At 41.0% G+C, this 13,194-nt stretch overlaps 1 protein-coding gene across 6 annotated transcripts in view; it reads right to left on the minus strand.

Annotated features, from left to right (window-relative positions):
- Positions 1–13,194, minus strand: part of GUCY2C (guanylate cyclase 2C) — a 115,739-nt gene that overhangs the window by 54,368 nt on the left and 48,177 nt on the right. For all 6 annotated transcript variants that reach the window (XM_068560128.1, XM_068560129.1, XM_068560124.1 and 3 more), the window contains 6 exons: positions 12,413–12,477; positions 9,399–9,614; positions 6,892–7,013; positions 5,350–5,446; positions 3,222–3,339; positions 1,054–1,189 (listed from right to left, as the gene is read on the minus strand). In XM_068560128.1, coding sequence (XP_068416229.1) covers positions 1,054–1,189; positions 3,222–3,339; positions 5,350–5,446; positions 6,892–7,013; positions 9,399–9,614; positions 12,413–12,477 — 754 coding nt within the window. The remainder of the gene's footprint in view (positions 1–1,053; positions 1,190–3,221; positions 3,340–5,349; positions 5,447–6,891; positions 7,014–9,398; positions 9,615–12,412; positions 12,478–13,194) is intronic.

Consider the following 13,194-nt stretch of genomic DNA (forward strand, 5'->3'; position numbering starts at 1 on the left):
TGGGGAGTTCTTGTTTAGTAAGAATAGAATTTCAGTTTTGCAAAATGAAAGAGTTCTGGAGATGGAGGATGGTGATGGCTGCACAATGATATGCATGTACTTAATGACACAAAACTGTACACTTCAAAGTGGTTAAGATGGTAAATTTTATGTTATGTGTATTTTACCACAATAAAAAAAAATTGAGAAAAAATGCACATAAAGTCACTGGCAGAACTTGGGATACAGGGAATGATTAATGACTCTCCCTCCCTCCCTGTATTTTCAGGGGAGCAGAAGTGATCTCTTCCTGTCATTGTCATACCCCACAGATGCTGGTACAGCCCTCAGTCTTTACTGCTGGGTGTCTGCTGCCCTCTGAAGCCAAGAAAAGAAGGCTCACTCTGCAACAGGATAAAGGTTTTCCAGAGTAAAGATTTCAGGCAAGTTAGAGAAGTGAACCATCATTTGTCTTTTACGTAATACACATTAAATCTAAAAGGAAATTTCTTCCTAGTATCTGGACGAGATCTGGGAAATGAAAGACGAAGTTTCCATAGGGGTTTGTGTAGCAAAGGAATGTTGATCCATGTGGCTCAGAGGGACATGTATTGGGAGCTTTTGGATGGCACTGCTATGAGAGGTTTTTTAGTTAGAGAAGTAACACAGGGTCCTTGATCCCTGAAGGACAGAAAGGGAGATATGGAAGGACGAAAATCAAACTGCAGCTATTTCTCTTCTTGCTGGTCTCTAAGCAGAGTCAGGACATCACTGCCCAAAATGCCCTGTGATGAGCTTGGTCATAAGTACTGGGCCTGAGCTACCTGCTCTTTCTTTGATATCCAAAGATTCTGAAGTTCTGAAGCATAAACTGGGGTCTAGTTATAGATTATAGCATCCCCAAGGTTTATGCAATTATGTTTGCCTCCAATTAAGTTAAAGGTATTTAGCTGTTGATCCATTTATTGCCACACCCTCTCTTTGCTTCCCAAAGTCTGCCCACAGGGCCCATATTTCATCAGATTCCTCTAGAAACTGTTAGGTAAGTGTTGTTTGCTCCTAGGAAACCGGTACCTTCAAAAGTGACGTTCCTGAAAGCATGAGCAAATTTAGGGGTGGTAACTTCTTCTCCATTTGCAAGAAATATCTTCAACATGTGTCCAAAGAGCAAGACTCCATCAAAGTAGGCAGCAGCGAAATCATTTTTTGCCTGAATGAGAAAGGAAAATCTTAAAATGAGTTCCAAAAAAAAAAAAAAAGATTCTGGTCTTGAACCTGGAGAAAAACATTCTTGGGGTCAGCAGGGTAACTGGAAAGGTAAAGGAACATTAGGGGAATTGTAGGGGTGGTATTAAAGGAAGTTTTGGAAAAACTTTTCTTGGACCAGGGCTCTTTATCATCCCCACGTGACAATTCTGTCTTCTCTTGGGATCAATAAACTGCAAACCCTGCCTTTAGGGAAGTATCTAAAAGCGGCTGTGCTTCCTCCTTCCCACGATGAGAAAATATTTCACTTCGACCAGGAAGGACAACATACAGCATTTTCGATTCCTGTAAGGTTTTATATAGAAATAATGCTTTCATTTAAGAGGAAAAGAGAACAGCAACAAAAACAACCCCACTGCCTTTGAGTATCCTGATGGGGTGGGTAGAGTTTTCATTGGATGATACCATTGAATTTGCTTTGGAGACAGTCCGGATTGGGTGTTAGTTCAAGCCACAAAGGTCTGCCCTGGGGAACATAAGAAGGGGGTCAGAATTCCTCTGCCTTTGCAACAGTTGTGTGGTTGTCTTCACAGAGATGGGCTATGGATTAAAAGTTCTGTGCCCCCCTGAGACCACGTGAGTTCTGTCGGCTCAGACACTTTGGAACTCCCACCTGTGAAGAATCAGACTTTTGCCAGAGCCTAGAAGCTGTGCAAATGATATGTGAATACTACACCCAGAAGTATATTTGCTAGAAAATATAAAAAGGAAAAACTAAAACACTGCTCATTGGTTTCAGTGTCTTTTGCTGAAATCATCCTTTCATGACATGAAAAGAATCAGTTAAGACCCAGCCCCCAAAGGGGTTGCAGCCCCTAATTTTGGCAGGGTTGCAAAACACAGGGCTTAGAACTGCTAGTCTAGGCAAAACTGTGATTCTCCCAAAGGTCCCCAACTTTCCTCACTGCTCTTTTGGCCTTGTCATCCCCAAGTTGTTCAGGGTCCTCAGGACAGACTGCCCCTCCACTTCCCTCTCTAACCTGCTCTCAACTGTGTCTGAGGGCAGAAAACATCCGATGAATTTAGTCACGTTAAGGTGCAGTGACTGATAAAACCCGAAGTGGTATTAGAGGCAGGGGTCTTGCATTTAATGATTTTTTAAAATATATTTTTAAAATTTCTTTATTTTATTTTTTTCCGCTGTGTCTGGTCTTCTTTGCGGCGCGTGGGCTTCTCTCTAGTTGTGGCGTTCAGGTTTTCTCTCTCTAGTTGTGGCGTGCGGGCTCCAGAGTGCATGGGCTCTGCAGTTTTTGCGGCACGTGGGCACATGGACTCTCTAGTTGAGAGTTGAGGCATGTGAGCTCAGTAGTTGTGGCACGTGGGCTTAGTTGCCCCACGGCATGTGGGATCTTAGTTCCCTGACCAGGGATCAAACCCGCGTCCCCAGCATTGGAAGGCGGATTCTTTACCACTAGACCACCAGGGAAGTCCTGAGACATTAATGATTTAATGTCCAATTGGAGGTTCTTTTTCTGGGACAAATGCTAAACCAGATGGGATGCTGGGATAAGAGGAATAAACCAGGCCTTGCCTGGACAAAGTTGAACAATGGCCAACCTAATTAAAAAAAAAAGGGACAATGTCTTAACCTAGGAATATGTATCTCTAGAGGTAGAACTGTGATATCAGGGCCAGCAGAAAGTTGCTTTAGGATGTAGGGAACTTCATTTATCTTTCATTGCTTAATTTCTACCTCCCCTACGTTAGCAGGGCTTCTTCTGATCTTCCCACACTGTCATTTCTGTTCTGATGTCACAGCAGTGTGCACTGTGGTGTTGATCTAGAGCCTAGCACAGTGACCTATAGTAACAGTTTTAGCAGCAGGAATCCTGCTATTGGCCTTCGGTAACATCTGTTGAGTGAATTGGAACAAGTGAAAAAAATGAATTGCTCATTTTAGAATTTGGGTCCCAAATGGAAGAATGATATTTTACCCTTGCCAAAAAAATAATAATATATACGTATATGAAGCTTACCAGTGATAAATTCTTGGAGAATGAGCTATTTGAGACAGAATTTTCAGGAGGCAGTGTCAGAACAAGAACATTTTTCATATAGTCAGGGGCTGTGACATTGTCCATGAAGTAGTGGTCACTGGAATAAAAAGTACAAGTTCCTCATGAAAATTAGATTCCTCCAAAAATAGAAATGGAGCTTCTACATTTCATAGAGCAGCCTTGAAATAGTTTAAAACATCTTTTTCCTGCAAAACGTTCTACTTTTCCCAGATAAGTTTCTTCTACACCTGCTATCTTGAATAGAAGAAATTAGGCAGCTGTGGTTAACATACACAAATGGAAAGGAAGATCAGAATACAGATACTTATTTGAGGAAGATTTTTTGGGGGCTCTGGGCACATAAGCTTGTTTTCAAGGCTTAATGACCCTTGGTTTATACCTGGAAACTTTCTTTTCCTTAAGTGCTTATAACACTTTAGAGATTTATGGATAGGATAGAGAGAAAGTTTATGAATTAAATTTCCTTTCCAGATGGTGAAACATAAGCATGAAAAGACTAAGCATTTTCTCTAACATTGTAAGCTTCTTAACATTAGATTATCGGTCCTTGTATCCTTGACTCCTAGACAGTATTTGGCACACTGTGGACCCTCAATACCGTCTGGGATGGCACTGCCAATCATATGGGTCCCAAGCTTCCTAATCATTTTAATGTTTTAATATGCAAATAATCTAACAAGCTTGAACCGCTGTAACTAGGATGACCATCATTTAATAGGCAAACAGTAGGTGAACACATCTATGTACAGAGGACTGTGTTGAATAGTTTGCTCATATTGTCACATCTAATCCTAAAAGCACCCTTATAAAGTAGACATTTTTATTCTCACTTTACAAATGATAATCTCAAGATATACTAAGGAATACCCAAGAGTCAAATGAACCAGAAGCGTCAGAGTTAGAATTTGAACCCAAGTTATGTCTAGTTTCAAATGAATCTATCTCATGATCATTCCGAAACAGACCCAGAGGTCCTTAGGGAATAGTGACAAAAGAATGCCAATACTTTGGCAATTGATTGAGGATTTGCTAAAAATAAAATTACACCAACCTGGTTACATTGAGGCCTCCTTCCAGAGGGCAAAGCAGCTATTGAAAGCAGCTATCAATGTGGTTGTAGGAACAAAATGTTGATCATTTTGCCCTCTTTTTTGTATTCTGCAGCTAAAAGGCTCAGTTGACTAAATTATCTCTGTGAACAAGATAGGCCTGCAGTTCCTATGCCTCATTTTTCTCAATACCGGGACAAGTGCATTTAGTGTGGGTGAAATGACTAGGCAAATATGATATAGTGCAGGAATAGTTTCTGGTCTGAATACGGACAGGGAATGATTAATGATCCAATCAGATAAGTGAAGTCATATGATCTAGCTGATGGGGCAAGGGACACAGGTGTACCAACAACACCTTTTTTAAGCCTAATCTGACTCAGATATTACCTTTGCACAGTTTGTTTGTGGGGTTTCCAACCATGTTAGAAAATGACTAGTAAAAAGAGGGGATGTGATAAAAGGTAGTTTCTGTTCTCCAGAATTTTCTCCCCTTAGCTCCAGATAAGTGCAGAGGAAAAGATAACCACCCAGTGACTATACCACAGAGGGCAAAGAATAACTGTGTAAATCAAATTCACTTAACGGGAACTTTTCTCTTACCGAAGGAGGCTGAAGGAAAAATAATCTAGGATCAAAGGCCATTAGCAATTGAAGGCATAGATAGGGCTCACGTTCTCAGAAATATGATTGGGATATTAGTTGATTTATTACTGCCTGGAAAAAAAACACCTTAAAATCAGGCTGAAGACCAGGATCTTTGTTGAATGAGCATGTGGGTTTCATGGGGATTTCATAAAACTTTTGTATTTAGACATGATAGTTATGTCAAAGGTATACATCTCTGCTAAGGCTATAATTAATTAAATAAGAATGACGGTGTGATAAAGAAGAAATGAAACACTGGTTAAAGTATTATCTTCATAGAGAATCCCATTTTAGGCTGTGCAAAACGTGAGAAAAGAGAATATCTTCCAGAAATCCTTAGAGTATTTCCTTTCTGAAAGGAGGAGAGTTCTTCCAAATATTATACCTACTTGAAAAAATCCACTAGAATAATGACAGTGTCTTCAGCCACTGCTCGGTCACCCTTGAGGACGTTGATGGTGTTTGGTGTACCACACATAACAATCACTGCAGGAGAGAGAGCAAGACAGGGAGAAAAATATACAATAGTCTACTCCCAAGCAGGAAGGGAACCAGGGGCCTGAATTTGAACCCAGTAAGTCCATGCTACATTCGTGTTTTAAGATTAACACCAGTTCCTCCAATTTACTCCCCCCTCCTTTTATTTTTCATTTACAGTCATAGAATCAGAGGAGAGCTGCATGGGATCTTAAAAAGAATCATCTAGTCCTTCCCCTTAATTTTACTGATTTAAGGAGACTGTAGCTAAAATGCCAATGAGATAAAAAACTGGTGGATGAATAATTCTGATAGTCAAGTATTTGAGTCTGGCTTAGTGCTTATTCCATTACACGAGGCTGGAGTAGTCATATAGAAGCTATTTTCAGTGGTAAGTGAAGGGCACTGCCACTTGTAAAGTAGTTGGAAAAGATATAAATTAATGTGAGAATTTATGAAGTCTTCCTAAGCACCTTTCCTTGGGTTTTGGTTGCAGCTTCTTAGCTCAGAGCTCAGTGATTTCAGTGGTCGAGTTCCAGTCTGATTCTCTAAGCTCTCCTATCCACTGCAGCCAGATTTCCCAAATGCATGGTTTGATGAGAAGGATGAATAAGCTGGGAGACACTTCATTAGATCTGTTCACACACTGTGTTGTCCAGTTGAAGTGTAAACACTTTAGGGACATGAATCGTCTTATATTTCTTGTTCCCCATATCTTGGTTAATGTTTTGCAAATGTAGGCTCTTAATATGGCAAATGCTTAATTGTAACAGCAAATGATATTTCAAGCGATACCAGGAAATCCTGACAAGCAAGAACATTTCCTCGTAGAAAATTCCACAGTTGATTCCTTTGCTCCTGATATATTCTTATTTGCAAAAAGAATTCTGTGGAAAGTGAAATAAATCACCAAATAACTTAGTATCCCATTGGCCTTTCACACTTGGCCTATAACTGAGAGATCATTAGGCAGGTAAAATACCGACAGAGTAAAGCAAAGTGAGACAATCCTTGCCTACCTGGTAATTTTGCTTAAGGCTACATATCAATAAATAAGTCCTCTTGGTCACCAGGGGACCAGGGTTCAGAATATTTGAGAATTCGTCACAAATCCAACAATATATTAGATTGTGGTGAACATAAAAAGCAGTTTACTGATGGTGGATTGTGATATCATTTTTGGCTTATAAAAGCTGGATTTTAGCATCATCATTACTTTCATAATGTTAATATATTTGCTCAACATTACTTTGCTAATTTCTCTCAGAGGATAAGGTTTTAATCATCAAAAGGAACAGTATAACGTAGTTGCATGCAGCTACAGATCTCTGCAAATACACAAAATATATAGTAACGACGATAGCTCTGTGGTGGTAGATTTGTCAAAATGACTCATAGGGAGGTGGCAGTTGTGGGGACGTAGCTAGCCAAAAATTATCTTCATGTCTTCTTACCATTGCTTTTCCTGTTCTGGCTCATTAAGATACGCTGAAACTCGTTATCTCCTCTCAGCGTCTCCTTGAAGGTAAGTTTCTGAGAAAAATAGGAAACTCCAGCCTCCAGAGCATTGAGGTACCTAGAACAGAAAAAAAGAGAAACTCTAAGAAATCAGCCTAGTTTCTTCATGGCTTTCCATGTTGTTTGCTCACTGTTTACAGATCTGTCCAGGGACTTGTTCACCTAAAATTCATTTCTACCACTAACACAATAGACAATACACAGTGTGATACCAATGGTTAGGACTACAAACATCTAATTTAGGGAAAGTTTTAGGGAATCTTCGTGTATATAAACAGATAATAGACATTTGGCAAATCCCTTATAATGGCTTCTTGTTATTTGCTGAAGGAAGACTATTCTGTTTGTCCCATTATCACAGATAAATGGAAACTTTTGAATCTATAGTACAAAAATTCAGAGTTGATAGGAATAATTTCTCCTACTGTGTGAAACGGACTTTTGTGTGCTCTAAGTTCACCCCAAAATTTCTAGGATGCTGCCTTAGGGTTGATTCTTGTTGTTCCCTGGATGTGCGTTCTCAGTGGAACCCTATTTTAGTCCTCTGAATGCTTTGGTGGAGAGCTACTGCAGACTCCTTCAAGAGATTCTTTCTGCCACCTTTGCTGGAGTTGTGTGAGCCTTGTGATTTTATTTTAGCAATGGTATCCAATATCCTGTTCTCCCCACCACCCTTTTTCCTCTGAAAAGCTGTGAGAGAAATGATTTCTAACTCGTGTAGGACAGGCAGAATGCGTATTCTCTGCTATCATAGGTTGCACGGTAATATGACAGCATTTACTTCTGGTTTCCCTTCTCCTTATCTGTAAAATGGAGATCATAGTACTCGTTCTCTTTTCTTTAGAGGGTTTATTTTCATCAAAATATATTTATTGGGACTTCCCTGGCGGTCCAGTGGTAAAGAATCCGCCTTACAATGCAGGGCACGTGGGTTCGATCTCTGGTCAGGGAACTAAGATCCCACATGCTGGGGCAACTAAGCCCGTGTGCCACAACTATTGCGCTCACACGCCTCAACTAGAGCCCGTGTGCCGCAACTAAGATCCGACGCAGCCAAAATATAAAAAAAAAATAAATAATAAATCTAAAATATATATATAAATATTTATTGCTAGGTCACGTATGCCATTTGGGAAGAATTAGAAAAAAATTTAGTCAATGTATTTACAATTACATAGACACTTTATGTCAATCACATTGAGACAACAAAATAAATCAGATCACTGTTAACTAAAAAACTCTGAGAAAATGCAACTTTTTGAAAATATGTTTAAAAAACATTTATTCAGAGTTCTCAAGACATATAACACACTCCATATGATTCCTTTTTATTAATATGAAACATTAGCTGCACACCCTATAGAATAAACGTTCATTATTCAATTGAATCTGTAGATCTCATATCCTAAGACTGTCAGCCTCAACATCAGACTCTCCTTCTTACACCACTACATTCTAGTAGTTAATAACAATTTGGGTAGAGGTCAGGAAGAAAATTGTGGCCACCTTGAATAACTCCATGCACTCCTTTTAGGAAATAAATATTAGGTAACTTTTTTTTTTTTTTTTTTTAATATTAGGTAACTTTTAAAACATGTTCTTGAAAAGACATTTTTCATTTGCTGTACGGCAAAACTAACACAACATTGTACATCAACTATACTCCAATAAAAATTCTTTTAAAAAGAGAGATGTAGATGTAGAGAACAGACATGTGGACGCAGTGGGGGAAGAGGAGGGTGGGACGAATTGGGAGATTAGGTTTGACATAAATACATTACCATGTGTAAAAGAGATAGCTAGTGGGAACCTGCTGGATAGCACAGGGAGCTCAGCTCGGTGCTCTGTGATGACCTAGGTGGGAGGGAGCGGGGGAGGGAGGTCCAAAAGGGAGGGGATATAGACATGCATATAGCTGATTCACTTAATTGTACAGCAGAAACTAACACAACATTGTAAAGCAATTTTACTCCAATAAAAAAAAAAAAAGGCTTCAAACCAAAAAAAAAAAAAAAAAAGAAAGTGCTTAGTGCAATGTTTGGCAAAAAGTAAGGACTCAAAGAAATTTGCTGTTAAAAAAAAAAAAAAGACATTTTTCCCGGCTGCTACTGATTTAGATCATGGAATCAGTGAAGTGTTGTACACTTCCAAGTGAAATTTCAATTTGACCTAAAGTTAATGGGTATCTACTTCAGAGAGCTATGCTTAATATATCTAGTTCAAATAGGAGTAACAAACAGCCTTATCTAAATATATCTACAGCTTAAGAATGAAATCAATTAAATGTAAGCTATGTACCATTTGTGTGTAAGAAAGTGGGCTGGTTTCCACTCCCAATGCTACTATTCATGGAAGGCATGTCTGATAATAACTAGTGGCCTGCTGAGGGTTTATGGCTTCTCTCCCTGCTAAGTGCCAGAAGGATATTAATGGTCCTGCTTACCAGAAACAGTCCTCAGACTCGGTACTATTCTTGAAAACATAGGCAGTGTTCCAGGAAAAAGTTTTGAATGGAAAATAATCGACCTTCCAAAAGTCAACCAAGAAGTACATCAACTTCCTAGCTGGAGTCATCAGCCTGGTTAAAGTTTCTTTGTAGTCACACGACAATCCAAAACTTCCAGCTGAAATCATGGGATACTTCAAATCTGTGTCAAGGCTATGCCAAGAGGTGAGAAAGAAACCAATATCAGGATTAACCTAAGTAGTACAAATAAGATCCCTCTTTAAGCTGTTTCAGCGTGTGGGTATAAATAGCAAAAATGAAACAGGGTCACTCAAGCAGGTGTTCGGCGTATATAGGTCTGTCCCTCACAGGTGAATCTAAAACAATATTTACTGAACGTATGCTACGTTCTAAGCATACTCTGGGTGTTTTCTTGTATATGTGGCTTGGTTACTTCGATTTATTCTAAAATGAGTTGTCATTTGGGTTGTCCTAACATCTAGGCTAGGACATATGGACTTCGGGGAGTAGGGCAGAGAAAAAATAGAAAATGGGCCACCATAGCTACTACAAATGTTGTAAAGCCCAGAAGATGCCCTCTGCAGCTTCCCTCCGTGCATTGCCTTATTTCCAGCTCTTCTACGGACGGCCTTTGAGACAGACATCACCTGAGGACCTTACTGTTTTCCTTCCGCTGCCTGGCACACGGGTCTGCTTGTGGTCCCTTAAACATAGCAAGCTTTATTTTCTACCAGGGTCTTTACAGATGCCAGAAATGCTGTTCCCCTCTGTCTTTGCCTGGTTGATACTTACTCATCCATCAGGTCCTTAATTAAACATCTCTTTATCCATCAGGAGAGCTTTCCTTGATAACTAAGACCAGGAATCATGGGTGAGAACCTGTTTAATATCTGTCTCCTCCACCAGACTGCAAGCGCCACAAAGGTGGAATCACGCCCAGCTTGTTCACCGCAGCATTTCCGGTCTGCCTGCTTTATGTGTAGATGCTTAAGATGTATTTGATAAAGGGAGGAAAATGACCTCCCCTTCCATCTTCGGTGCTCCACTGAAAGGTTTCACTTGGGTGTCCTGCTTGCATTTCAAACTCCTCATGGTCACGGTGAAATTTGTCTCTTATTTTTGTTTCTCAAAACTGTTCCTTATCCTGATTTTCCCATTTCTTTTAGCGTTTTGATATCTCAAAGCCTTTTCAACTACTTTTCGTCCCACACTCCAATATCCAATCAGTTATCAAATGCTATTGATTCTACTTTTAAATATCTTTAAGGCGATGCTCCTATTCCAAGTCGACTGCTTTCTCGCTAGTTCAGGATCTCCTCCTCCCCTGTTGACTTTCCTGTCCTCAGTCTCTCCTGCTGGGCTCCAGCCTTTCCTACACACTGTTGCCAATTATTCTTCCCAAAGTTGAGCTGCTTCCGATGGCACTTCCCTGCTGTTTTAGTGGTTTCTGATGCAAATCTAATTAAAAACCCTTCCCTCACTTAGAACTCATGACCACCCAAATATGGCCCTATCTAATTTTTCGAGTTTTATCTCTACTATTCCCCTATACATCTCTTGCACTCCAGTTAATACAGACTTTCACAAATTTTCTACACTTCCCTGATGCTTTGCTTTTACATATACTTCTCCCTCTGCTGGCTGGGATGCTTATCACCTCATCTCTACCCATTACAATTTAACCCATTCTTCAACATTCAACTCATATACCATCTCCTTCATGAAGTCTTTCTCCTCTTGAAGCTTAATTCTCCCAACCAGAGGGACCATTTCCACTGTGCATCCATAGCACCTTGCTTGTACTTCTCTAAGGGAACCTGTCCCACTCTGCCTCGTATTGGTCACCAGTGTCCTTGTCCTCTATTTTACTTAATTGTCTCCACTCTGACACAACAAAAATGTGTCTTTGCACATGGAAGTTCCTCATAAGTGGTGAATCAATGTTCTACTTCTCCTTTCCTTCTGGGCACACTCTCCAGCAAGATCAGTAAATGGTCAGGTAAGATGACAGTTGGGAATGGGCACAAGGAAGAGTAAGATTCTGTATTCGTCTGCACTTCGGTACAGAAGATGAGGTCAAACGTGCTTCTGTGGGGTGTCTGTGGTCTGTGTGGGTGTGAACGTCTGAGTCTGTTTATACAGCTGAGTGGGAGGTGTGAGAAGCAGACTTTGCAACAGAAATTTCAGAAGTCTAATGTCTACCCTTCAAAACCTATTGCAAGGGTTCCTTCAGCATAGTTTTCTCTGTGCAAACAAACGGTCATCCTTGATTCACGGGGAGATGGAACAGGTGAAAGAAAGGCATGTGAGAGGGATTTGGATTGGGGGAGGGGTGATCTGGCAAAACAAAGTGTTTTGCAGTGAGGAGAATTACACTGAGTGAAATGATCGAAAGGGATGAGGGTGATTTTCCCAAAGCCAGGAAGTATTTCCACTCTAAATACAGTGGAAGCTTTTTCTTTTTTTCTAAGCTGATAAGGGCACTGTGCAAAGTACTTTAGTATGTTATATATATAATCCTCAAATAGTGCTCTGAAATAAGAACCCTGCTACCTTCCCTATTCTTATGGCCCTAAGGATGGAACGGAGCCCTGTTAATGCCCTAGGGTGCTGCACTTTCCTTTGTGTTTGGGTACATTCTGCCCATACTTCTGGGAAGATTTCCTTTATTCAACTCTCAAAATATCTAAGTTCACCATCTTCTGTTTCCTGTCTGGAGTTTAACTTTTCACCTCTACCTTTTTGCTTTTCAAGCTCAGATGTTAGTAACTGAACCGGAATATCTACTGTCATCCACCCCACACTGAGCAAAGGCAGAGTCACCCGGATGAGGGAATGACAGTTATAGAGAGACTGTAAAATACGAGGGCCCTGGCACCCTCAGTTGTATTGCCTTGACTAGACTACTGTTTGATAAATCATTTAAATCTTGATATGATGTCCTGACTTCAATTCACGGGGGCATGAAAACAACAAACCAAACTACTTACTACATCTGGAAGGTGGAATAGGTACACGTGGGCCCCATGAGGACACATCCCATCTGTTTTTTCCTCTGTAGGAGAAAAAAATAACAACCAATTCCTAAAACTATGAATCAATGCACAGGAAAGAACCAGCAAGGGGAAGGCTCCCAGAAGGCTAGAAAGCGGGCCTCTCAAGATGTTAGAATGTAGAGCAGAAAGGAGCCGCGTGCGTGCCTTGGGCTGGGCGAGGGCCAGCCGAGGAATGAAGGGGTCCGAGAGGGGAGAGGCTGCGGATGGAGGGGAGGGCATCCCACTGAAGGGGAGCTGACTGAACGTGAACCTGGACTCTATCAAGGGGAGGACGTCCACTGGTGGGAGAGGGACTGGCAGACTGTCACGTCAGCAGTGATCTGTAGGCCAAGGGGTGAAGAGGCTAGATTGGGAGGTGCTGTGGAGGGACAGGGCAAGTTTCGGGTTTAGGGATAGCTACAAAGCGGGACTGGAGGGAACAAAACGCAGTGTGGCCGGGTGGGAGACTGTAGATCTTAATTCCACTCTTTCTCAAGGGGAAACTGATTAGGAGCATTCCATCGTTGGTGCTGGAGGACGAGGTGGGACCTCCCACCTCTGGAGAGGGAGAGGGAGGAGGCACACCTGTTTATTAAACTCCCCTTGCTTGCCCCTCGCCCTACCATGATCAAGAATGACCACCTCCTGACAGGAGTGCAGCCAATCTGGTCGATGTGGTGTTATTGATCAGAGCTTTAGAGCCATGGATCTGTGCCGGTGCTCAGCTGCCTGGACGG

Source organism: Eschrichtius robustus, chromosome 13 (genome assembly GCF_028021215.1).
Source record: "Eschrichtius robustus isolate mEscRob2 chromosome 13, mEscRob2.pri, whole genome shotgun sequence".
In the NCBI taxonomy this organism is placed as follows: Eukaryota; Metazoa; Chordata; class Mammalia; order Artiodactyla; family Eschrichtiidae; genus Eschrichtius; species Eschrichtius robustus.